The sequence below is a fragment of the Periplaneta americana genome, chromosome 2, assembly GCF_040183065.1.
Source record: "Periplaneta americana isolate PAMFEO1 chromosome 2, P.americana_PAMFEO1_priV1, whole genome shotgun sequence".
In the NCBI taxonomy this organism is placed as follows: Eukaryota; Metazoa; Arthropoda; class Insecta; order Blattodea; family Blattidae; genus Periplaneta; species Periplaneta americana.
The window spans coordinates 35,514,039-35,541,438 of NC_091118.1; the positions used below are offsets into that span (position 1 = coordinate 35,514,039).

At 35.9% G+C, this 27,400-nt stretch overlaps 2 protein-coding genes across 5 annotated transcripts in view; one reads left to right on the forward strand and one right to left on the reverse strand.

Moving 5' to 3' along the window:
- LOC138692225 (bleomycin hydrolase) overlaps positions 1 to 17,291 on the forward strand; it is a 48,659-nt gene extending 31,368 nt beyond the window's left edge. For all 4 annotated transcript variants that reach the window (XM_069815358.1, XM_069815364.1, XM_069815380.1 and 1 more), the window contains exons 7-9: positions 377 to 603; positions 6,199 to 6,319; positions 12,057 to 17,291. In XM_069815358.1, the coding sequence (XP_069671459.1) occupies positions 377 to 603; positions 6,199 to 6,319; positions 12,057 to 12,272 (564 nt within the window). In that variant the 3' untranslated portion in view covers positions 12,273 to 17,291. The remainder of the gene's footprint in view (positions 1 to 376; positions 604 to 6,198; positions 6,320 to 12,056) is intronic.
- LOC138692246 (uncharacterized) lies at positions 16,565 to 27,383 on the reverse strand. Its single transcript, XM_069815393.1, has 3 exons — positions 26,560 to 27,383; positions 23,416 to 23,530; positions 16,565 to 17,102 (listed from the first exon to the last, which is right to left on the reverse strand). The coding sequence occupies exons 1-3, from the start codon at positions 27,069 to 27,071 to the stop codon at positions 16,755 to 16,757; spliced, it is 975 nt and encodes a 324-aa protein (XP_069671494.1). The 5' UTR covers positions 27,072 to 27,383; the 3' UTR covers positions 16,565 to 16,754.
- Positions 27,384 to 27,400: the final 17 nt, after the last annotated feature.

A 27,400-nucleotide genomic window follows, 5' to 3' on the forward strand; every position in this document is an offset into this window, starting at 1 on the left:
CGAATGTCTAACTCTCGGCTTATACCGTTTGAGGATTTATCGCTTGTGACAATTTTACCCATCATGCATGTGTGCTACCTATCAGATTATGCTATGAACTACTTGGCGGTCGAGCGAAAACGTCCGATGCAGACCTCTGCTATGAACAAAAACTTAGTTTGATTCGAACTTACAACCTAATCCGCATCTGTACTACCTAAGTACACAGTGACTTTCCGAACACATTGTAGAAGTCTTAAGAATACCTAACCCCACTCTAGCTTTATTACCTTTGTATCAGTATCAAATTTTCGATCTAAAAGAAAACATTGGATCTTCTGACACTTTAGAAATAAACAGACTGTTTTACTCATATGTTATTTTTCGAATTTGTCAGGTGTGTCTGGTAACAGACCCACGACCCACAAATAGTTACGGCAAGGCCTACACAGTAGACTATCTTGGCAATGTGGTAGATGGGAGGCCAATAATTTACAATAATCAACCTGTAGAACTACTGATGAAGCTAGCTGCGGAGTCCATCAAGTCACTGGAGCCTGTGTGGTTCGGATGCGAAGTCTGCAAGCGCTTTGCTGGCAAACAGGGCATCGAGGACCTCAAGGTGTAAGTCTCCATGTTTACATGTAAATTTGGTCATTCTATATGAAGTTACCCTCAAGGTATGGAACAATGTAATATTTCACAATATAGATTACATAACCAGAGCCGTTTTCTCCCATAGGCCACGGCAGACCCTGGACTAGGGAAGCAAGTTCTGAAGGGTGGCAGTTTTACATTTCTGATTTCTTTAACAAAGTGATATGCCGTGTCATATGTATAAAATAGGGCGTCAATCGCCAAACAGGACATTAGTAATATATTGTTTCGGCAGTGAATTCAGTGCTGTTGGGAGAGTGAGCAAGAGCAAAGGAAAATGATGATTTCCAATGATCCGGATCTTGGTAATTACACTATTTTCCTTCTTGCTTCCTATGATGAAAATGATTCCATATAGGCCTATTTGCTAATAACTATCTCTCATTCTACGTGTTTCACTTTCAAACATTATTATTATTAATTAATTAATTTAAACTGGCATAGTTCTTAGTTTGCCCTAAGGGATTGTAACCAATGGTACTGTCGAGAAATATAGGCTATGGTTAAAATTGTCTCTAATGGCGAACTATCCATTAAAAATTGTTTCTAATGGCGAACTATCCATTAAAAATTGTTTCTAATGGCGAACTATCCATTAAAATTGTTTCTAATGGCAAACTATCCATTAAAATGGTTTCTAATGGCAAACTATCCATTAGAAATTGTCTCCAATGACGAACTATCCAGTTGACCTGGTTGGCGAGTTAGTATAGCGCTGGCCTTCTATCCCCAAGGTTGCGGGTTCGATCCCGGGCCAGGTCGATGGCATTTAAGTGTGCTTAAATGCGACAGGCTCATGTCAGTAGATTTACTGGCATGTAAAAGAACTCCTGTGGGACAAAATTCTGGCACATCCGGCGACGCTGATATAACCTCTGCAGTTGTGAGCGTCGTTAAATAAAACATAACATTTAACATTTTAACGAACTATCCTACAACAGTTGTTAACTGTTACTGCTATTGTGAATATTGACACACATGATTTGCATTATTTGGGATACAAAATACGCAGCAGAGAAATTTCAGTTTTATGTATGCCAAGTTTAGTATAAAATGCTGCCTCCATCCTCCAAGTCAAATCAAACATTATTACGACATTACGAGTATTGAATAGTAATTACAGTAGAATCCCTAATTAACGTTTTTCAGGAGCCACAAAAAAAATTAACCTTAAATGGGGATTGATATTAAATAGGGGTTTGCTATTTCTGTTTAAAAATTGTATATACTTTTGCAAAAATTCAATTTACTTGTAAAAATACAATACACAGTATTATGGATAATACCATACATGACTGAGTTGGACATCACTGGTGCAGTCTATGCAACAACTCGTAAGGAACTCTACTTGATTAGTGTGTGGAAGCCATTGTCGTGAGTTGTAATTATGCCAAGGGCGCTGATATTTGTCTACTGTGATGTAACGGCGAGGTGTGATTTGAAGACCTGTGATAGAGTTGTCACTGGTTCAGACTGTGACCCATGGGTGGCTTTTGGGGCAGTGCCACAGTGCCATGGCACCACTAATGAAAGAAACAAAAAATAATATCCTAAAAAGGAGTTGTAATAGTTTATTTATACACATTTTACTCGTATGTCATCTGAACGAGCGCGCGCACAGATTGGGATGCACTCTTGCAGTGTTTCTTCAAACGTTGGAGCCAGTTCAATGTGGCACTGTCTGCGTCCATATAACACTGTACAAAAGGCTACTGATGTAGTTTATATGCTTTTCTTATGGCAGACACTGAGCCGAATTCAATTTGACTCAGTAGTTTACAGTCTGCCCGGTAGAGCGCAGTAATGCAAAATTTTCGCTAGATGGCATGGTTGTTGGAGACGTTAGGCCCATCAAGCACAGGTTTTCAGGAAAACACAAGTTAAAGTTCCGCGCCAAATCTTAATGTAATGTTGCCAATTCAAAACTATTGCACACAACTTGAATTTGAATGTGTAAATTATTATCCATTTAACTATATTGAGATAGTCAGTCATGGTTCTTTTTAGAAAGATAAATATTTTTCTCATATTATGTAACACTGTTAATTTTGTGTAATATTTGTTTTATTTCGTGGCAACTAAATATCGCTATATTGTTGCTAGTATTGATGCTTTTGTTAACAATACATGAGATCTGTGCAGGACATGAACATGTGTTATTCAGGCCGCTGCCTTGGATTCATCGGCCTGTTTAAGCAAACGTGTTCATTATTATCTATATCAATGTTATTCTCGTGTGTTTTTGCCAATAATTTTACTAGTTATAAAAGTCATTTTTATTTGACTTCACAATACTGAGAAAGTTTTGCATTATCTGTATATTTTGTAAATTTCGTTATTAGTTTCGGAAATGTTATTGTAACTGTTACTAGATGTATTATTAATTGCACACCTGGTAAAATAGCTGGTTTAATTAATGTGTTTTATTTGACATAATGTAAACGTGAGCTGTGATTATCACCTTTCACTAGGGTGATTTGCATGCAACCTTTTTTTTTTTTTTTGGCACCACCACCAGAATGCCTCACTGGCCGCCACTGCTGTGACCACGCTTCCAAAACACAGCTCTGAAAAATCGCCATCTCTGCCGAACATGTGACTACTCACAACAAAGGCGACAAATGTACGTACAGTATATCATGTGACAGGTCCAGAGTCCAGAAGATTATAGTAACTTGATGAACAACACAACTACGATCTAATTAATTTTCGACCCACTCATAAGCTTAATGTGGCAACCTTTGATAGTGAAGCTATGCTGGACGAATGTACACGCTCACACATAGCATTAACACAACTTAGAGGTTACAGTGTGTTTTCTTTTCAGTATACTCGCTGTCAATCACTATTGTTGAGTAACATATGGCACAGGCATATCAACTCAATTCGCAAAAAAGAGATAAATATTAACAAAGGGTAAAGGGAAAGAACGAGCTTTGTCCACTTTAGCAAATTGTTCAGGAGAGCAGTTTAAAGTCTTTCTTTAGCATATTCTTTTCTTATATGCTAAATCTAAAACCTGTCATACAACTTAAGACTTTCATATTGTCGCAGTGTTTCATTCATAGGATTAAACTACATGCAACCCTACTAGACACAACAGCTATTCTATCAATAGTCTTAAACACACACCTTCATCTCAAACAGCAGAAATAACTGAAATGCTCTCTCAATATCACTCAATAAAAGAATTGTATTCCAATGGATACCATTGTGGAATCCTGGGAAACGAGAATGCTGATGCTTTAGCAAAGAAGGGTAGCACTGCTACTTACAGACCTGTTACTAAATCTACATTTTGCTCTGTGAAAAGATTTATTAAATCTACATACTTAGACTTTAACAAACAAAATTTGATAACACAATCTCAAGGGAAAAAATGGAACTCTCTGCATCATAATCCACAGTTAATTCCCGATTTACCACGCAAATCGTCTGTAGTTGCATTTAGATTGGCAACAGGCCATGATTGTTTGGCCAAACACCTGCATAGAATTGGAATATATCAGTCCCCTAACTGCCCATTGTGCAACTCAAACCAAGAAATGGATTCGGAACACCTCAAAATCTGTGCTTCAGTGGCTGGTCATGATAATATCTTTGAAAAATATTGGAGTGCAAGAGGTCAAATGACTTTATTGTCAAATGCTTGGCATTAGAAAACAACAACTACACACAACATGCATAACTCAAAAAAGTGATCAAAGCTTTTTTTTTCCCCCCTGTATCCTTGTAACATCTGTCTACTTGTGATGAGAAACATTGATATTCCTCGTGGTTTGTTTAGAGATAAGTAGATGACAGTAATATTGAGTTCTAGAAGACTTGGAAATCTACAGACAGGAAACAGAGCTCTACAATCGCCAAGAATCATCCGAACACAAAAATCACACTGTGACAAAACCACTGTTATCTATCATAGTGATTTTTCCGGAGTTATGAAGGCAAAATACTGTCACACCCCACATCTACTGTCAGGGCTGGGCAGTATTTGAAATACATTTGTATTTTGTATTTTGTAATTTGTAAGGATTTTCGAAAGTATTTTGTATTTAAATACATAAAATTGATGTATTTTGTATTTCAAATACTCAAAATACTTTCTTCTTCTTCTTGTCCTTCAAGTTTTGGATTTGGACGTGAAGAATGAACTTTTGTCTTATTTGCCTGCCCATTTCAGATGTGCTAGCAATACACTTAATTTTCTTGCCACAACTGATTTCCTTAATACCATAAAGAAATCTCCAGCAGCATCAAGGATCCATCACCCAACACTTGCTAAATGTTCAGCATTATGGAATGCGTCTAGGAGACCCAAATCCTGTGAAATTATATCAGATGTCTTGAAATATTCATTAAAGTTTCCTTGCCGAACTCGTTGGAATTCTCAAATATTGCAATTCAAACATAATATAAACAGTTTATGTGAAAAACTGGGATTGCCAACCTTCAAAGATGTTGAGTTTCAGTACCTTGAAGAATAGTGTGCAGTTCTGAAACCCATTGCTGTAGCCCTTGATTTAATGCAAAATGAGAAGATCTGCTATTACGGCCAACTTTTGTTCACATTAATTTCCCTCAAAAACAGATTAAATATTCTGTTATTTAGCAATCTATGCCATGTATTCCAAGTAACTCCAATCCTAATAAGTTCGCTTTCATCAAGATTTAAAGCGATGTTTGATCTGACCCCAGAAGCAAATTGAGCTATTTTGGCAGCTTGCTTCCACCCATCATTGAAGATGAGATGGCTACCTGACACTGCCTCATCAAATTATAAGAAGAGGATACAGAATATGTGCGTGAAATCAGCTGAGCAGTTCTCTGCTACACCTTCGGTCAGTTCAGATGATGAAAACAATTTTTGTGTTTTCAACTCAAGTACAACAGACTTTGAAAAGCAAAAAGAAAAGAACTTATCTACTGCGGAGTATGAGCTCATACAATTCTTCAATGGCAAAGGGACAACCCTGTACACTCTAGAGAATTACCCAACAGTGAAACAAGCTTTATAAAGTATAATACAAGTTTGTGTTCCTCTGCGCATGTAGAAAGACTGTTCTGTTTTGCAGGATTTATTCATTCACCAGCAAGGGGATCCTTATCTGATAAACTTCTTGAGAAACTGTTTTTTTTAAGGTGGCAGTAATTATTCATATGTAGCATAATTTCATTGCTGACTGGGAAAAGGAGGAATGTTCAGTTACAGTGTTTATATAAAACTTCGAGATAAAAATACTTTTAATGTTAATATAATATTTTAGATTTTCAGCAATATTCTTATTTCTTTAGGCCTACATATTGTATCGAGTATTTGAAATACAAATGTATTTTGCTTAATTTTTTAAAAGTATTTTGTATTTGTATTTGAAATACTTGGATGTCAGTATTTTGCCCAGCCCTGTCTACTGTGATGTCTATAGTCTTAGTTGAAGACTGGCTTTATGCTGTGATGGCAAGAAGCCAGAAATATGGACTTAGGAGTAAACACTGCTAGAGGAATGAGAAAATGTCGATACACAGGAAGCTTACTTGAATTGTGTAATGTGTGTTTGTTCACAGTCATGACTTTAAGCTCGTCTTTGGTGTGGATGTGACACTAGGACTCACCAAGGCAGAAAGACTGTTGTACGGTGAATCCATGATGACCCATGCCATGGCCTTCACAGCTGTCACTCTAGATGTATGTACTATTATCTGAATCTGCTTCTGGGAGCAGACCTAGATTTAATGTCTGTAAACTTGCATGGAATAGAATCTACTTATAGAAGTTACCTTTTTCATAATCCAGATAACCCTGTTCAGAACTAGTCTGGGTGTTCTTGCTTTATACACGGTGCATCTACACGGTTCAATTTTCCATGCAATCTGGGAGAATATTGAAAGAATCAAGTTTGAAACAAACATTCAATTAAGTTGTGTGCAGATTTTGTATCTACACGGTGCGCTGTGTTGAACATAATCTTTACTTATACAGTAGAACCCCGATTATCCGTCACCCTATTAACCGATTGCTGGATTAACCGTCAGTCTTTCTCTCGCTTTTTTTTTGCTGCAGAAGTATATGATGTATTACACGTTGTATTAGCACGTTATTTTTTTTCCTAGAGAGGGTTATTACAAGCATTTTCCCTTACACAGCATGGTCTATTGTTTGAATTGTCGTACTGTATAATTTCTATATGAAATATTTTCTACGGGTATTAAACGAACACTAATTGTGCTAAGAATCGAAAAAAAGTGTAAATAATTAAGTGGTTTGGGGAAAGATAAATGGCAAAGTGCATCAACATCGGTTAAAAACGCAGTAATCATAGATTACGAAACGACGGTTAAACAGTAACTGTGGTTAAAATGTAATTTCTGTGCACCATTCACAATCACCAATTACTTAAACATGGCTAGCTGACACCTCATTTAACAAGAGTAAAGTCTATGATGGTACACTGTGTCTACAAAATGGCTAAAGGAAAGCATCCTTACCACTGCAAAGATAATAGTCAACATCTAAAAGCGACTGTGCTCACTCTGTTCTACATCAAAATGAACGTGTCCTACATTTTCGCTTTGCATTTGTTTGCCTTTTGGCACTGTTATATTTACGAGTTGCATTTCTTTGTTTTTCAGTGTTGTTAGGTTAAAATCGTACAAAATGGAAAATTGGATGCAAAAATGATTATATCCCAATGTGAGGTTGAAGTATTGATAGACTTACTTACTAGATGTAAATATATTATATAAAAAAAAAGTAATATCCATAAAGGAAAAGGATGCAGAAGATGAGCAGGAATGTGTGTACGATCCAGGACCCCATTTACACCAGGGAACTGTTCATTATCCTAAGATCCATCCAGCCAGTGACATAGAGAAAGAGATATTCGAGTATTCCCTCTTAAAATACAGAAAATAATAGTTACATAGAATCGTAACATAAGCAGCCGATCCATAGGAGAAATATGACTGTTCTTGTTTTATATCAAGTGATCCATTTGTAGATTTTGATAAACGAAATCCCTCCTGAAATTTTCTGTCACCTAATTCCTCGTAAGAATTCTCTCTTTCCACTAAAGAAACTTCACACTCACGCTCTATCCAAGTAATTCAAGTACTGTGTAATAATAATCGTCTTCGAAATAAACATCTGTGGCTCTGGCCGCCATTTTGCTTTACTTGGTCTACTAATCACTGGTTATCTCCTTTAACCGCTCGAATATGGCCGGTTAGAGATTACTGTGGTTAACCTCCTATTTAAGTCATAACCGAGGTCGATCCACTGTAAAAATGCTTAAACACGGGCTAGGTGACAATTTTAACCAGTGGTTACACTAACCGACGTTGATGCACGTGGGCAAAAGCGTGGCTCATCTCGTATAAGAATACGAGGTTGGAGTGTAGAAAGTACGTAAATCTACAACACGACACCTCCAATAGTGATATCTTTCCACAGACAGCCATTACAAGGAATTTCCTTGCCCCTTAAAAACCCATCGTTGATAACCAGACTTAAATTAGTGAACTTCTGATCCACCATCTAGCATGTTAAACGAAACAGCGGCAAAACCACGAAGGGAATTACGAAAGTGTAAATATTATTCACTAAATTTACGAAAATCTTTTATCGTACGGATTATCCGATTTTTTCAATTAACCGTTCAGCTCACCCCCTTCATTACCACGGATAATAGAGGTTCTACTGTATATTGATGAATAAATATTAAATATCAACCCAATACTTAGAGCTACTTGATTCACAAATTTGTGGTTGAACACACTATAGACACTCGTATTTGCGATAATCTTCAATAAAGCTGATCGTACTTGCCGCCATTTTCAGCTTAAAAGGTCCATCTTCACCAAAGAAAAGAATTTTCAGTTTATTCACGGCCATCTAAAACATTCAGTTGCTTGCTACAGGCTAGTATTTTTATTATTATTAGTATTTAGTATTTATTTAACCTGGTAGAGATAAGGCCGTCAGGCCTTCTCTGCCCCACTACCAGGAGATTCCAACTACAATATCAACAACTGTTGAACGAAATACGCACAAGATACCCATCGGCGATGGGTGGCTTTCAATTGCCGCATGCACTCTCATTTTTAGTGAAAAAACATGCAGAATTGAATGCATTTCGTTCACTCTTGCATGCATTGCGTGAATGCTTAAAGTTGAAAAAAAAGTTTAACTGTGTAGGTGCACCTTAAGAGTAAGACTTAACCATTTTCCTCTTATGTTAATAGATTATAGTGATTTTCTAGTTGTTAGGTTGAATTTCCTTTTGTCAACTTTGTTTCTAACTTCAGTACTGACAGATACTATAACTGGCAGTTACTTTCCAGCTGTTATATAGACAGCATCGTTTGCCTTTGAAAAAACAGCCAGCATTCATCAAACGAAAGTTGATAATTAATAATATTAATAAATGACAGTTTTATTAATAAGTAAACATATATTTTAAAGTAGTATTCGGTTTTCAGAATTCATACTAATCATTTCACGTGACTGGATACTTCAAGTTCATGTGAATGTATATTATTATTCTGAAGAAATACGAGGCAGTATTGATAAGTTCTTACCCTAACATATAAAAAGTTAACAACGGTCATGAAGCAATTCTAAGCCTTAAAAAAATCGTTTGTCTTGACCTGCAAATTACTCTTCTTCAGTATTTAGTAATACTTAATTTCTTTCAATGTTCTTTTAGCTTCAGAAATAGTTGATAGTCTGACAGGGTTAAATCTGGCGAATATGGGGGACGGTCAACCGATGAAAGCCAACTTCATCGATTTTCTGCAAAACAATCTGGGACTTGTGAACTGGTGCATTGTCATGCATGAACAGCACACCTTTGGAATTTTACCGTGATGTTTCTCCACAATTTTCTTCCCGAAATTTAGTTAATAATTAAGACTAAATAATACACTCGCACTTTTTCCTTCTTCTAAGTAGTGTCACAATTATTGTAGAATCTTTGTGCCGAAGAATTATTGTTGTTGGGGCCTTTCCTGTCGGTTTTTGAATGCGAAATTTCTTTTGGGCGGGAAAAACTAGTGTGTTTCCATCTTTTTTTTTTTGTTCTTTTGTTCCTGGATCGCAATGATGAAGTCACATTTCGTGCATACTTGCAATACAATCCAAAAAGTTAGAAGAATCCTTTTCAAAATGGCGACAAAGTGGCTTTGAAATTGTTACCCTCAGTCATTTTTCATCAGCATTCAGGGATCCATTCAGTAGATAATTTCTCATACCCAAATCATGATATACGATGTGAAAGACACGTTCATAGGAAATTTTCAAAATCTCTGATATATAATTACTATTTAATACGAGAAAAATTCGTACCGGCACCGGGAATCGAACCCAGGACCTCTCAGCTCTGCGCGCTCTTTCCAACTGAGCTATGCTGGGACACGATACACAGCGCCGGCCGAACCCCTCTCGTAATGCTTTTTACGGCCTTACTACCTGCATTTGAGACGATACAAGTCATATATGCAGGAGCGCATATTTAAATGACTTTATGGCCATATCATCATGTCATAAGTCAAATTAGTGGATTTACCAAGATCATTTGATGCACAGCATCTGTATATTATGGAGTGGTCACAGAAATAGATCTTTCAACATGGTGTTCATCTTTGATCCCGATTTTCCTCTTTTAAATTCCGCAACCCAATTTTTTATGAAGGTGTACGAAGGACAGTGATCCCTTAATGTATCCACCACATCCACATAAATTTCCTTGCTGTACAACTTTTTTAAAAACAGGTACTTTTGTATTTTCTCATCTTATCAAAATTGAATTTTTTATTTGACATACAGTAATTTCTTTAAAAATTCACAATTTAGAAGTGGCTGAATTTTATTACCAAGCATGGAGTAACTATTTACAAAGAAAAAAATATATATATATATACTTTGTATATATCCTTGTATATATATTTATTCATTTTGTTTTTCACTTTTGTTTATAACTAAGATACAAGGTTAACTATATGAAGCGTGCATTTCCAGAACGTTGTAAGTGCCAATTTGTAAAGTTTACAGTAGGAGCAAAAATAGTTTTATACAATACATACAACGTTGTGACTTGCACAACCTGAAAGTGCACTACTTTATTACTTGGAGTAGCACTTTCTTCATAACCTTTCGTAATATTGTCAAACAGGGCACCTACAACTGATATATGTGAAAAAATAAATGCTCCCGGTTTCGGCACTTAGAACGTTATGAAAATGCACGCTTCGTATATCAGTGCCCTTTAGTATAGCAGTACATGATCTGGCAGAAGTGATGATAACAGAAATGAAACTGGAAGCTTCATATACGTAGTGTAACTAAAATTTATGTCAAAACTTTTAGGGATATATTCCTCTCATATAGATGAAAAAATATTACATGAACATGAGTCTGGAAATACTTTATTTCCTTCTTACAGCTCTTTTTCTACAACTCTGCTTACATTGTATGATGCGGTGCATTATGAAATAAAATAGCATATAACATGAAAATCTCACAGGAAGTGCTCAAAATAGTCCCGATTAGGATGGGTAACATCGTATTGTCTTGCAGCCTTCCAAAATACAGACTCGAAAACTCTCACCTTGCTCTGGGGTTCCACATACAAGCTCTTTTAAATGACCTCACAAATAGTAAAAGTCTAGTGGGTTTAGGTCCAGAGAGCGCAGAAGCCGAGGAATTGGTCCATCTCTATCTATCAATCAAGGAACTTTTGTTTTAGAAATCGACGAATACTGACACTGAAATGAACAGGTGCCCCACCTTGCATGAAGTATGTCTTTCGTTGTATTGCTAATGGCACATGGTGTGGCAGAACAGGTGTTGTACTCTAAGAACACTTTGTATCTTTCTCTGTTGAGTTTGGGTGGAAGAACATGAAGTGTCACTAAAACGTCACCAACAATGCCGGCCCAAACACTGACAATCTTTGTTGATGACGTGATTGAACAATTGTGTTACGATCCTCGTCTGCCCATACACGATTGAAAATTCACAATCTGATCACGTTGAGTTTTGAGCACTTCCTTAGATTTCCATGTGGTATGCTATTTTTATTTCATAATATATTGAATCATACAATGTAAGCAGAGTTGTAGAAAGAGAGTTGTAACAAGAAAATTGTTTCCAGATCCATGTTCATATAACAGTTTTTCATCCTCTATGAGAGGAATATGCTCCTAAGTTTTAACATACATTTTAAGTACAATCTGTATATGTATCATGGTACATTAACACATTCAACATGAATAACTTAATTTTTAATAACATTTACTCCTACTTGACCTTAATGATTAATTAGAACATAGTTTATTTTAGAAGAATATCTTTAAAAGGGAATGTTTAAAGTATAATAGCTTTAATGTATAATTTTTATAATCATATTTCTCTTTCATGATTACAGGGAGAAGGAAACCCAACCAAGTTCCGTGTGGAGAATTCATGGGGTGACGATCGGGGAGAAAAAGGCTATCTGGTGATGAGCAGTGATTGGTTTAAAGAATTCGTGTTCGAAGTTGTTGTAGATAAGAAATTTGTACCGCCAGAAGTGTTGGAAGTTTTCTCAATGGAACCAATTGTTCTCCCAGCATGGGACCCGATGGGCACCCTTGCACATTGATTTTATGTGGAAATGAAGACTAAACAAAAGAAAAAAGTGCCACAGAGAGAACCATGTCAATCAGCGGTGCAGTTAAGGCTTGTGCAAACAGTTTACTGCTCCGAAATCAGAATGTTAGAGAGAGAGTGTGCAAGTAACAGTGTCTCGGAATCATAAGACAGCTTTCACACTAACGCAGTTGTTTCCATGAAATATTACGGTAAAACCCCTTTGTAACGAATGTATAGGGGACTAATTTTTCCTTAAATGTGAGTTTTCACTTAATATAAGCAAGGAAGAGCTACATATTCTTATGACCCATTAAATTTACTATTGTTGTTGTTTAGTCAACTGTCCAAATGCAGGTTGGAACCTCATAAGTAGACTTCGTTGAATTGCCACACGCAGCATGCAATCAGGTTGCCGATATACGGTAGTATAGAAGAGGTGAGCGACTGCCCGGTCTCGTAGTATAAGCAGTTCATGTAAAGAGTTGTGACCAGTCCAAATAGATAAGAGCAGCTACAGCTAATGTATACCTATGCAAGCATTTGTTTTTGCATTATTGTGGTTGGAATAGTCAAAGCTTAACATTTGTTCAGTGCAGACAAGAATTAAATCAAACATACTACAATGAGAGTGTTGCTTTTCCAAATAATTGGCCCTGGAATACCCTTACCCCCGCAGCCAGTCTTGACCCGTTGGGGAACGTGGTTGGATGCTGTTCATTATTATGCAGAACATTACGGCAAAATAATGGAGGTAATTGATACATTGGATAGCACAGACAGTTCTGCTGTTGCAGCTGTAAAATCATTGCCTTCTGAACAGCAATTGAAAGATATTCTTTTCATTGATTCTGATTTTAAAATCATGTCCAAAAGCATCATCCTGTTAGAATCGTCTAAACTACAACTCTCAGAAGCCCTTAATATAGTGGATAAAGTATCACAAACCGTTATCCAAAATAACAATTCACTAATTTCAGAAAAAGTGAAATGTAAGCTGAGAAACATTATTGCTAAAATTCTGCCTATTCACAACTTCGTATTATAAATGATGTACTATCAGGTCACGACAAGACGTCTGAAGTTGGTGTACTAAAAAGTAATGACTTTCCGTTCATCAAATATGTACGTATTACATCGTGTGCTGTTGAATGTACATTTTCCCAATATAAAAACAGTTTAAGTGACCATCGGAGGAGGTTACTTTGCAGTCGCTCAAAATGTACGTAACTCTTCACTGCAATGCACATATTCAAGGATGATGTGAGTATCTTACATTAAATTTTAAGAGTTAATATATCTCACTATAAAATAATTGTGTATTTACATGTTTAGACATTTCCTACTTCAGTGATCATTCATTATATTTCTTGAATGCAGGATAGGCCTACAGGTTTTATTGTAACCGCAGTATACTGCTCAGTGTTTACATCAGAGGTATACTACATCCGTTGCACGCTCCCTTCTCATACAGTCTATACTGCGTGCGCAGTAAACCTTACGATTCTCATGGCAATTCCACGAAGTCTACTCATAAGTGACAACATAAGGCATCACTCGTGAGGCAACTGAGCCATGAGATAATGGAGTAGAGTGGCTTGTTCCTTTCCCCCTCCATTAGTAAACAAAAATTAAGAACAATTTTTTGCACACACAATGTGATATTTTCACAAAATGATAGTAACATGTATATTTTTAAATACCATAATTAAATTTACAATTTTCATATGCAGACATAATAATAATTTTCTACAAGCTTGCTTTCAATCAAGATATCGATGCATACTGCCACAATGTACTGTTTCTAGTGCCACAGTGGTGTATATAAATTCGTCATAAATGTATGGAATAGGTTTGGAATTTTGCTAAAATGTGTTATTAGTAAATTGGTTCAAATCTATTCCTAAAAGAAGATTTTCCTTAAAGTGGAAGTTAATTACGTTGTATTTATGTTAGTTCTGCTGGGATTTCTGGAATCATTGCATAAGAACGGAAATATTAAAACGAGGTTTCACTGTAGTTGTTTATAACTGTGATATGGTATAATGGAACTGTTTCATAAGACACAGAAGCTTCCAGAGTTGTGTGGTATTATTGTTTCCATGAAATGGATTCAAGAAACCAGTTATTGTCAGATCATCGGATCTGTGCCCCTTCAGCGCTGTCGTCGTTCTTGGAAAAGTTAACGCCTGTACTCACTCCATTCCACCCGCTTTCCTCCCACCACGTTAAACAGCAAGCCACGAACCTTGCCGAATAGGAATGTTGCCAAACTTCAGTCAAACTGTGTCATAAATAACTGGTCCTCCATGCTACAATATAATTTCTTTCAATCAAAATACATCTTGTATTTTTACATTTTTAAACCTGAATCCCATGTCTCGAATCACTTTCCGTAGTGTTTCTCTCCAACCTTGGAAATTATTGCTTCTCTCGCAACGTTCAGTAATTTCTTCAAAGTTGGAACTTCTTTCTGCACAGTATAAAATTCTTGTATCTTTCTTCTTAAAATACATCGGTTCATATCATCTACAAGAATTGAAAGTTCCCTTGGTCTGTTCTTTTCTGGTGATTCTAGCTTTTCATCTCCTGCACAGACTCCCTCTCTCCTGATTTTCTTTATTAGGAGCTCTGATCTGTCTATATAAATTACATAAAATGTTTTATTATTAGTATTTGTTAAGTAAGTAATTTTAATACATAATCAATTGAAATTAAATAAGCCTCACCTGTGATAGCAGCTGCTCTTTTCGTTGCCTGATTTATAGGAAACAGATATTGAATGCTATTACATACTGGCTTAATAATATTTCTTTCGCCACTTCGTGCTACAGTATCCATGTTGAGTTGACAACACTGGACTGCAAGTGCAAATAGTGTAAACTGTTCCGCAAGAAGGCCAAAATTGTGAGTAGTGGAGGAGAGAAAGGGAGAGAGATAGGAATGCAGGGAGGGAAATGAATTACCGAGGCTGAGAAGGAATTAGGGTTCAGTTCGCATATCTTAAGGGGGCACAGATCCGATGGTCCGACAATACATGCAGCTTAAGCCTGTTGGTCACATGTGCCTCAATTGTATAACCAGTTTGTTAAATTGAAAGTAGCGGAATAAGTGGAAAAATACCCTATGTCTTGAAATTAGTGGGATGTGATGCGCGAATTATCATTTTACCAATTTTTTTGCACCATTTCCGTATAGTTCTTCCTACAAATAAAAAAAAAAAAACCGCACTTCAGAAACGCTAAATAAAAAAAATATATATATATATATATATAATTAACGTTTTTAAATGAATTTCAGCAATACTGATGTGTTGTCATATTTGCAAAATCATAACAATAAGGTATTTTTATGTAATATTTTCATAATTGCAGTCTTTTTTTATGGTATTTTTCGTTCTGCCATTTTGTCAAATAAATGCAATCTTATATTAAAATCTATAAAAAATTGTAAACACTGAACATTGATACTGAAAATGCTGCATATACCATTCTCATCATGTTTAATATTGCGGTTAGAAACTTTATTTTTGTTAAATCTTAAATTATGAATACCAGTAAGTAATTTTTAATGAATTCATCGGCCTCATTGCTCTAAGGCTGCTAATACTTGAGTGCTCATATTATAATTAAATTCATTTACAATTAACACATTATTCATAATTGACATTTCAATACATAACGTTTTCTCTAATTTTCTGTTGTAAAATTTTGCCTTTTTTATAAGCGAAAACAATTCTAAGTTGTTATTCCAGGCAACATCTCAATTGTCGATTTACATCGGAGTTGAAGCTTCTAAACACAAATTTCCAAAGATCATGTATTTTTTTTTCTTTTTTAAGTCTTCAAAGTATTCAGAATTACTGTTAATATACGTTTATGACTTTCTTAAACTTAAAAGAGAAAACTATTGTCTTCAAAGGAGGACATTGCATCTATACACATACACAGTTATAAAGGTGGAAATTCAATCAGAAATGATTGCGTGAGATCAGTTTCATGCATCCTGTTTCATTAGTGTGAAAGCTACCTAATTATTCCTGATCCATCATTTTGGCTATAGTCATATAATAGAACGTGTTTTAATATTTTCAGCTTGTGATAAATTTCATCCTGTTTGCACAATCCAAGCATACTATTGTAATATTTTTTAAATCTTAATTTTTATTGAAAGTGCATTTTAGAACCTCTCATTGGCTCTGTTTTTATGGATGGAAAGAACAGCTTCCTGTTACCACTGCAGTACATGTATCTCAGGCATGCTATAAAAGTTACTATTATATATATATAAAAAAAACTAACCGAATATACACCATACACGACAAAGTGGTTTTATTTCTGCATTGCGTGATATAAAGTGTGTCCAAAGGCTTCTAAATTACATTGTTCACAGCTGAAGAGTTCTCTATAAGGGGGAAAAAGCTTATAATATATCCCCCTCATTGTATCATTTCATGAATTAACATGCAACTTAAGTGATTGAAGAGTCTATTGTACTATTCAGATGTTGGACACCCTTGAATTTCCAATTCTGGACGATGTTCGAATCCTAGATTGATGTAACAATGTAATTTCTTTCCTCTTCGTAATAGTCTTCTTTTATGAAGATCATATTTGAGCTTAGCCCATATTCCGAGACACATGGAAACAAGACGATTGTCCACAACAGGAGCAGAACGTGCTAAATTGAATTGTTGTTCTATGATTTGACGCGCATGCTTGAAATATCCTCTCTGCACCAGGCTGAGTGCAAGATACAGTTTACACCGAGCAACAGTATTAGGGTCTCCCAGCCTCATTGCAATAGTGAACTGCTGAACGGAGATACGGCCCGCAATCTCTGCCTGAAAGAAAAGGTTCAACTGATTAGAAAGCTTAAAGATGCCAGATGAAGTACACAGTACATTGTCTCATCATTCTTATATCTGACATGACTCTGCCTATTGCATTCATAAATTTTGGTGCAATTTTCTATCAACATGATTCAATGTTCCCATATTCTTACGGTCTTACTAATAAAAACTCTATATACAGACTGTCTTATACTTACACAATGAGTAGCTCGTTTATAAGTCGTGTGTAAATTCCTTACTAATAATCACTACATACATCGTGTATAACAGTATGACTGTTACACAGCTACGTCATAGTTTCGTCATTACTTCGTTACGAAAGGTAATAGAATATCTGAGGTTCTCTATTGCATCCAGTAGAGCACTCTAGTGTGGTGTGTTAAATATCGATAGTACAACTGGCTCCAATCGATTACCACACTACATTTTGGTCAAAGAGTACAAGCTACAGCAATATTATTCTAATAATTCTATGATCTTTGGTTTGTTCTTCTGTGGTTACAAGATAACCATCATCATAAAATGACAGTTGATACGAACAGCTGTTAGAGGGGCGCCATTTTTTCGCTATATACAACGCTTAAACAAGGGGTTTCGTGTATATAACTACTGCAAAGCAATTCCCATTGTATAGTTCAGCCTGTTTATACGTCCATAGCTTATTCACGGTTTATTAGTAACGTTTTCTGTCTCAACTCTGCATAAGTCTTGTATAAAAACTATACACGGTTTATTAGTAAGACTGTTAGGATTGCCCATAGATTCATATTATTAAATGTTGTGCAGTTCTAAGTCTGTGTTTTAACTCGTGTTGTATTATGAGTGTTACAAAACAAGATTTTAACCTGAAAGTATACAGGGTGATTCATCATGTCATTCATGCATAGAATCAGTTCTATAGGTCATTTTGAGCATAAAATATCACCATGTGTCCGATTATCATTAGTTGAAAGTTATTCGTAAAAATCCAAACATATTTCCATCGTAATACTAACATAGGAACGTAAACTAAATGGTGGATTGAGCTGTGACGTGAAGTATGGGGGAGAAAGGGAAGGTAGGTATGGTGATTATCAGCTATGCTCATCAGGGACAGTCATGATGAGGTATGGAACAAGCAGGCCATTCATATGCATCCAGCCAGCCAAGTGCATTGAGAAGTGGAAGAGGGGATATTTGAAAATCTGCTTCCAAACTGAGGTATGTTTGTGATTAATACAGTATTTTTAAGTAATATTTCTGTGTATTTTAAGTGAATAATTTTTAGTTCTGCTCAAAACCACTGCTACTTCAATAGGATTCAATCAGCTATAACCCATGTTCATATATCTTATGCGAAAAATGGCCCATAGAACTGATTTGTAAAGCGTGGGTCATTCTGTATACGGCAGGAGTATGCATACCGAGAACTGCTAGATTGAGGTGTAACAGATATGACGTCAATCTGTACTTTTTGCATCTCATGATTCTCCAGTTCACCCAGGACATATTTAGTTATTGTAATGTCATCTATAAATGCTATTTATTTAAATAGTTAGGTTTTTATAATGATCGTGAATATCATCGAAAAACACATCACTATTTACACTGCTGGTATTGTGGTGGAGGGGGATAATGTGTGTTTAGCTCTACATACGGCAGAAGTGAAACATCTTAAGCTGTAAATGTATAGTAATCTTTTTTTGCACGATCGTGGTTTTTTTTTTTGTATTTACAGCTATTGTTGTTAGCCCTTGAAAGTTAGAATTCCCACATAGAAATCTGTTGCTAGGGAAACCATTCTTCTTAACTAAAACTATACTGAAATAGATCCATTACAGTACAGTTTTTCGAAGACTTTGGAATAATATTGGTCTAAATTTTCAATGCAAAATATATTGTATTTGCAATTTTAAAAATATGATCGTGCAAAAAATGTTGTACAATACACGTTTGTGAAGTACATTACAAAATCTCGGACTTTTCCTCGATTTTGTAAAATCACGGACTTTTCCTCGATTTTGTAAAATCACATCCCAACCTTGTACCATAATATAGTATTGAAATTTTCGTGCAATGAGTGACGATAAATTAGTGTTGAGTTTAACACTGTTATACTCAATAATGTTCAGAATTTAAAAATGAAACAATTGTTCCTGTCTACTCTTTTTTTCGTTTTTTGGGTCAATTTTCGGGGGTTCATTTGCACGCCTTCTGTTACTCCATCTCTCTTTCTTTCAGCCCTTGATTTTGGCTTATTTTCTAGCAAAAACTTCTCAACCATTTAATTCCACTGATTTCGACTGTACAACAATACACAGGAGATGCACTGATCTGCAGCAGCCTCACTCCCATTAATTTGTATAAAATGGAGGAAAACTGCAACCACCAACAACTTTATTTATGTCGTAAAATTCCTGTAGCAACAATACTCAAGTCGTCTTAAAAGTCCATATTTTTAAATAATCCTGTGTATTTTTAATTGTGATTTTCTTTAATAACTCCAGGTCATACTTTATGAATCACCTGTATACAAATAATACCAGCCCATTAACACTAAACTTCTCAAATATACATTAAAATCAATTTGTAAACACAAACCACAAGATCAATGATCTCAAAAAAACTGGATACAGCCATATTGGTACATCTTTCTGATTACATCCCTGAAGGTTTACTCTCTTTCTTAGCTCACTCCTTCTCCCTCTCTCCTTTTAGACGGAAAGAAAATCAGATTTTAATACTTATCAAGTGTCATGGAGAAGCTGAAAAACGATCACTTCTGAAGGCAGAGAACTATCAAATAATATTCGGAAGAGGAACGTGTAAATGATGGTGGGTGATCTTTGTGAAGGCACGTATATCAAGGTGAGGCCATGTGTATGCAAATTGCAAACCACAACCCACCCTGCTGCAGGTTTACTAGGCAGGATGACACAGCATGGTTTGCCCGTTGCCTTCAGCAGTATGGGAATGAAAAGCATCACAGAACATCTAGTCCCGTGAACGGAAGATAAATTCCTTCATTGCCTACACCGAGAATCAAACCATGGACCACTGGGTTAGGAAGTGCATACATTATCCACATAATCTTTAATCTTTCCCATTGAAGGCTTTAAGGAACCAACCTGGACAAATACCCAATGTCCCATCCCTACCTTCCCGTGGTGCAGCTGTTAGTAAGCATAATTTTACAAGTTGAACTAAAGGGAGGGGCTACTCATCAATTAGCACTGGTCAGCTTGATGAGTTAATGACTGAATTTGGTATAATTTTCCTCTATTCAATACCTAATTCCCTCTTTACCCTTTCCTATCCAGTCCTCTGACTGAACTCTTACTTTCTTCGACCCCGACGGCATTAGAGCATTCGAGGCCTAGGGGTTCATTTCACTTTCCTTCCTCCTCTTTCTACTTTTCTGTTCCTAGTGCTGACCTGCTGTGGCACTAAAATCGTCCTCCAGTGGCTTAAGGAGGGAAAGCTGGTGATCAACAAGATCTCCCAGCTAGGTCCAATGGACCCGTCGACCAACAGCAGGTGTGGTCCTCCAGACATTCTGGGGGTTGTGTGTGAATGAAGTAGCCACCAAAACGTTAAAATATGGTGTTCACTTAAATCGGCTACAACTTGCCATTTTGACTCCAAAAATATTGGAGTGCAAGAGGTCAAATGACTTTATTGTCAAATGCCTGGCATTAGAAAACAACAACATTATCCACATAGCCACCATGACGGACGTGTAAATAATGGCAAATAATTATCAGTCGCCCAAGTAATGCAAAGAACAGAGATGCTAGTCGTGTAAAGAAGTGTATGGTTTCCCAAATAAACCATAGATAAGTTCGGTTGATCAAGTTCTAATGAAGTGGTTTTGAGATTTTTTATGTCCTAATATTTTCGCAAGGTAAACTTTAAAAAATTCAGCCAAATATCAACTAGCATCTATAGAACATTCAGGAATGAATGAACAACTTCCATGACAGTTTAGTACTCATTATGAAGTAAAAATACAGGGTGGAAGTGAAATAGTTCTGCTGATTGAAAGAGACGATAGGGTACACTAAAATGAATAGAAAACCTACGATTAAATGTTTATTAGAAAATTGAGTCGTAAGTTTCAGCAGTCTGGCAACATTCGTGCCTCCTTATTCTCGTAAAACAGAAGTAAGAGGTCGACGAACTCAGGTCTGTCTGCCATAGTGAACTACATCCGATCTCCCTTTCTGGCTACAATGTTGCAAACTGGTCTCATCATTCAGTGACTTTAAATTGGTGATTTTTAAATTAAATTAACACGAAAAGCATTCACACTACTGAAATACGTCAGAGATATAATTGATTATTTATTAGATTTTCTACTGATATACACAAAAATCATGATTCTACTCGCAAATAGTTACCGAATAAGAGGATGTTAAACATTTGGAAAAAAAAAAAAAAAAAAACAGTTTTTTTCTGAGAAAACTATGAACTTTCCACCAATATGGTATTACACTTTTTTATTACATACAACATGATTTATTGCTATGGAAATCTGCAGGGTTATTTCACTTCCACTCTGCTATTATCAGTAAAAGTTATACGAATAAAAATACGCGGGAGGTTAAGTATTGATAACTATGCAGTCTATGCTGGCCACATAAATATAGAATGTTCGAGCCAAGATGTACACTCACTACTAGTGGCTGCGTGGCCTCCTTATGCTATATGGGTCGCCTGTTTCCCCACCAAACGGTAACCATAATTTGCAGCAAAATAAAACTCATAATAATGAAATAAAAGGCTTACCTCATTGTAGTAATTGCTGGAGATGGTGACCTTCGGCATTCAAGCATGCTTGACATCGCTTCAGTACATTCCCAGACACTTTCTGTAGTTCATTTTCGCTTATGTGATGCAGTACATGGATTTTGTATGGTTTTATCTTCAACAATTTAGTGACATGTTTAACTGAGATTTTAGACACCCCTATTTCCTGAGCTAATCTGCGTAAATATTTCTGAGGGCTTCGTTCTAATCGAAAACCTATTTAATCTAATGTTTCCTCAGTTAAGATCCGTTTATTCACTCAATGCTTCTTATTTTGAACTAGCCTGTCTTGTTAAATTTCTTTATGCTCGACCATGCCGAAATGTAGTAATTATACACATGGTAGCAGACCTTTAATGTATGTCATTAAAGTACACCTACTCATTAAAGGTCAGGTCTTTCAGCCAATGACGACTCAGGTTACAACTGTTCAGCCAATGACAGGTCAGCTTTCTACCGTTATAAAACCGCAAGTATCGATTATTCTCGGATATGCAATCGAAAGAGAATTAGCGAAAAGTCACGGAGGCTGGAAATCCAATACTGTCGCAGAAGGTTATGTTCTGTTACTATAATAATTAGCATTAATTGTAAATAATATTCAAATAAATTCAATTTGTCATCTCGTTTTTCAATGTCTAATTTAATTTTAATGTTATCTCTGTAGGTTCTTATGGCCTAGCAAGGTCAATGTGAACATCTGTTCCTCGGAAAAAATCAATACTTTCGCGTCTGCGCACATCTCATAACATACGGGACATTGGCCAAGGTCAGATACAAAGAAAATTAATAATATCAAGTTAGAAATATGGTCGAACATAAAAAGTCGTATGAAACTCGCCTATAATGGTAATTAGGAAGCTCGTATGAAAATTATGAAACTCGCTTGCGCTCGTTTCATAAATATCCATACTCGCTTCTTAATTACCTTCATTATAGGCTCGTTGCATAATGTACTATTACGAGTCTGTATATTATTTCTTATTTGGCACAGGACCATCGGGGAAATGACATCTGAATTTACAGCAACACGTTCTCCACGTATATTTCACGAAAGTTTTGCATAAAACAAATGCATTGTTCTATACTGTACATCACAACACAAACGTGTACAACAGAGACGCACTGAATACTGACTTGAGAGCTGTGGAAATCTGCTATACTAGCAAGAGGCATAACACTGGAACTCGCAGCTTTCCCGCCTGTCAACCAGTTTTTATGGTAGTGTGGGACATCTTGGCTCGAATGCTCAATACCTTTTAATGCATGTGTTCCTGGCTGAGAGCAAATAACAGCAGGTTAAGAGCCCTGTCATTAAAAAAAAAATAAGGCTTTTGTGTACTGACTCTTCAGCCCTGATTACAAAAGTGAGAATTAACAATAATAATAATAAAGAAATAAAATTAATCAACTTTCCACTTTGTCGGGATAACTAGGAATATGCAACATCAGTAATGGCGATAGTAGTGGCAGAAACGACTTATTTACGGAAACAAACGCCTTAGCCTATACTTACACAATGCTTGAATTCTTCCCCCAGTGCAGAGAAGGCACCACCAAGAGTAGACAACCAAGACATAGCATTGTCCAGCTCTCTTCTCTCAATTGCTAACCTTTCGACTCGTTCATTCCTGTAAGTGAAATTAAGTAGGTACAAGATTCATACATATGTTACTAGCTATTATAGCAAGTAGACCTAACTATAGAATCTATACTTAATTTTCATGGCACTGGCAAAATGTTGTTGTTTTCTAATGTCAGGTGTTTGACAATAAACTCATTTGACCTCTTGCACTCCAATATTTTTCAAAGATATTATCATGGCCAGCCACTGAAGCACAGATTTTGAGGTGTTCCGAATCCATTTCTTGGTTTGAGTTGCACAATGGGCAGTTAGGGGACTGATATATTCCAATTCTATGCAGGTGTTTGGCCAAACAATCATGGCCTGTTGCCAATCTAAATGCAGCTACAGACGATTTTTGTGGTAAATCGGGAATTAACTGTGGATTTTGATGCAGAGAGTTCCATTTTTTCCCTTGGGATTGTGTTATCAAATTTTGTTTGTTAAAGTCTAAGTATGTAGATTTAATCTTTTCACAGAGTAAAACGTAGATTTAGTAACAGGTCTGTAAGTAGCAGTGCTGCCCTTCTTTGCTAAAGCATCCGCATTCTCGTTTCCCAGGATTCCACAATGGGATGGTATCCATTGGAATACAATCCTTTTATTGAATGATATTAATTGAGAGAGCATTTTAGTTATTTCTGCTGTTTGAGTTGAAGGTGTGTGTTTAGAGACTATTGATAGAATAGCTGCTTTTTTTCTTAAATCGGCTACAACTTGCCATTTAACATCTCAAAATCTGTGCGTCAGTGGCTAACCATGACAATATCTTTGAAAAATATTGGAGTGCAAGAGGTCAAATGACTTTATTGTCAAATGCCGGCATTAGAAAACAACAACAGAATAGCTGCTTTGGAGTCTGACAATATAACTACATTTTTAAATTTATTGATGTGATATAGAAGATTCCTGAGACTTCCACTTATTGCAATGATTTCTCCATCAAAACTTGTTGTTCCATACCCAAGAGAACTATAAAGTGAGAAGAGACAGCACGTAACACCTGCACCGGCACCTTGTTCTCTGGAGATCAAGGATCCGTCAGTGTATAAATGAAGCCAGTTTTGTGGAGGGTACTTAATATTAATTGTCTCTAAACACAATTGTTTCAGTATATCAGTGTTTATTTCTGATTTTAGTATTTCTTCTGTTAAATTTAGATTTAAATAATAATAAATAATAATAAAAATGAGCAATGACAGCATTGAACATCAAGAATGATCAAAGAATGTGGAGATCCTGACAAGACTGAGAAAAAATTTAAGTCCAATGAAAATTGGTAGTAAAACTTGTACATTTTATTTTAATTAGTGCATTCACTGCTTCTGGCTTGTGTTTGGCTTTAGAAGAGTAATTAATATTTGAGGAGAAAAATTCGCTCCGGCGCCGGGGATCGAACCTGGGTCCTTGGTTCTATGTACCAAGCTCTCTGACCACTGAGTTACGCCGAATTCAATCCACAGCACCGGACCAAACCATTCTCCTTGAATGATTCCCTTTTGGCCTGACTCCAAGTTAGGCATATATGTTGACGTATATGTCCAATGTCAACTGCCATTATATTAGGAGCGCACTCAGCTGAGTGACTTGTTTGGCCGGGATTCCGCAGTTAAGTGCACAGTGATCTGTACAGAAATATGCACTGTTGGCTATATAACAGATATTATTCTGTAGGACAAATTAATAAAACAATATCTTTAATATTTAGAAGAATAAGTAATAAATAATCTTTAAATTGATCTTGCACGCAAAAATTAATCTCATAATATCATCTAATAGAAAGAGAAATTATAAATAAAACAACTACCGGTACATTAAAATAAGCTTCTTGTTAAAATTATATCTAAGGTTTGCTTGCTCTAATACAGTTGAGGGAAATAGGCTAATTGATAAAAATAGTTTCATTCGTTAAATTCAAATGAGAAGTAAAACCAGGAATGTCACATTGCAGATATACAGCACATGAATGTACAGTCTCCCCGAATGGGAACTTTCTGCTCATTCTCGTCCACGTCTAAATTAAAATATGTCAAGTCATTGTCATCGAGTTACTCTATCTACTCCATCATCCTATTGTTGAAGTAATGAATTTAGCCTCAGATGTCCCACATTCATACAAGAAGTTGAGAATATACCAAGAATTTTTGAGGCGGGCGGGCTTCCAAACAGGGGCAGCGGCATTTCCTCTAAGGTTAGAGCCCAGTTTAGGTGTGTGTGTGTATTAATCGAAAATTAGAGGCTAGAAAATATTGAGAATAGAACGCATGTTTATATGACATTTTTTTTTCGATTAATACACACACACCTAAACTGGGCTCTAACCTTAGGGGAAATGCCGCTTCCCCTATTCGGAAGTGTGCCCCATGCCTGATTTAAAACCTTACTTTTAACTGCTTGCAGATAGGCAATGCTACAGTCTTCTGTCATGGATCTCTTGCACAGTCACGTCATCATTACTGTTAATTGTTACTGCATTGACATACTGCACGAGTATAGATAGGCCAACAGAAAAGATCTGTTTCTCTTGTGTATAAAAAAGAAAACAATACATATTACAGATCATGGTGAAATTTGACCAGGAATAAGCACAATTGTGACACACGAGAAATGTCATGAAATCATTGCTATCTACCGGAACTACCTATTTGTCTGTGGTAAATTGGTGCTTACCCATATTCAAGTTTCACCGAGGTCGCTTAATATATTTGTGGCGAGTTTGAAGACCTACTCACAAATATTTAAATTTATTTTATATTGAATTTTTAAGTATATCGATGTCCATCCTTCATATAGGTCCCCAAATTTATAACATATGAATCTGATGTGCAGTAGGCTATATATCGTAGACCTACAGGTAATGACATATTTCTCTTCTATATATAATAATGAAAAATGGTTTATGTACAAAATATTACTCAAATTTCCATTATCTGGTAAAGATAAAAACTGACATTGAATGGGCTAGGCTTTGCATCGTTATATTGTAATCACCCACAGACATTAAACATAATAATAGGCTAGATTATATTAACATACCATGCAAAGTCAATAATATTCTTACGAGGATGCACCAGCTTAATATTAACTCTCACTATGCCACTTGGATGTAAAAGGAGTCCACGTCTTTTATTGCATTCTTTGAAATTGGCAATAACGTATCTTCTGTACACTGAAGACTGTAGCAAAGTTTTGATGAACAACGAGAGAAGATAGCCATTTATATATAAATTATGTGTCCATTTTAATTCAGTAGATTTCTTAGATAAGATACTGCAGTCACCTTCCAAGTGGGAAGATATATCTAATTTGTTAATTTTCTCTACAATATTTTGCCCATTTCCAATATTTCGTTCTTTTATTCTTGCATCGGCAGAAGTATATACATTTGCTTCAGTTGTTTCTAACTCTCTTGAATAGGAAACGTCATTGTTACTGTAATTATTATTTGTAAACACTACTTCGTCTTTCGATACTGTAAATGTATCCCAGACTTTGCCGTGAACAAACACCGTCACATGAACTTTCATCGCACAGTTTTTATGTGCCATATCAGAACGGTTAATAAATTCAAAAGAGTTTAATTACATCACTGATGCAGTATTTATCACAATACTTTACACATGAAATTGCGTTTGGTAATTGAACTATAATTTACTGTTGAAAATTTGAGGTTAATTAGGATGTATTGTACGCAAATTGTACTGTAGCGTATTAATGATACCGTAATAACATAATGTATTAGAAGAATAACTATGGAATATTATTTTCCACTCCTCAAAACGTATTACACAGTTATAATTACTAAAAGTTTTCATGTACTCAAAACATTCACATCATTGCAGAGGAGCCATGATTTACAATATATACACGTGATTTT

Bases quoted from the DNA above. Each gene is read 5' to 3' on its own strand.
- LOC138692246 (XM_069815393.1), bottom strand. From the start codon at position 27,071: ATGGCACATAAAAACTGTGCGATGAAAGTTCATGTGACGGTGTTTGTT. The intron at 23,531-26,559 runs GTATGTTAATAT...TTTCACTTACAG, and splicing joins AATATTATTGACTTTGCATG to GAATGAACGAGTCGAAAGGT. The intron at 17,103-23,415 runs GTAAGTATAGGC...CTTTTCTTTCAG, and splicing joins GGGAAGAATTCAAGCATTGT to GCAGAGATTGCGGGCCGTAT.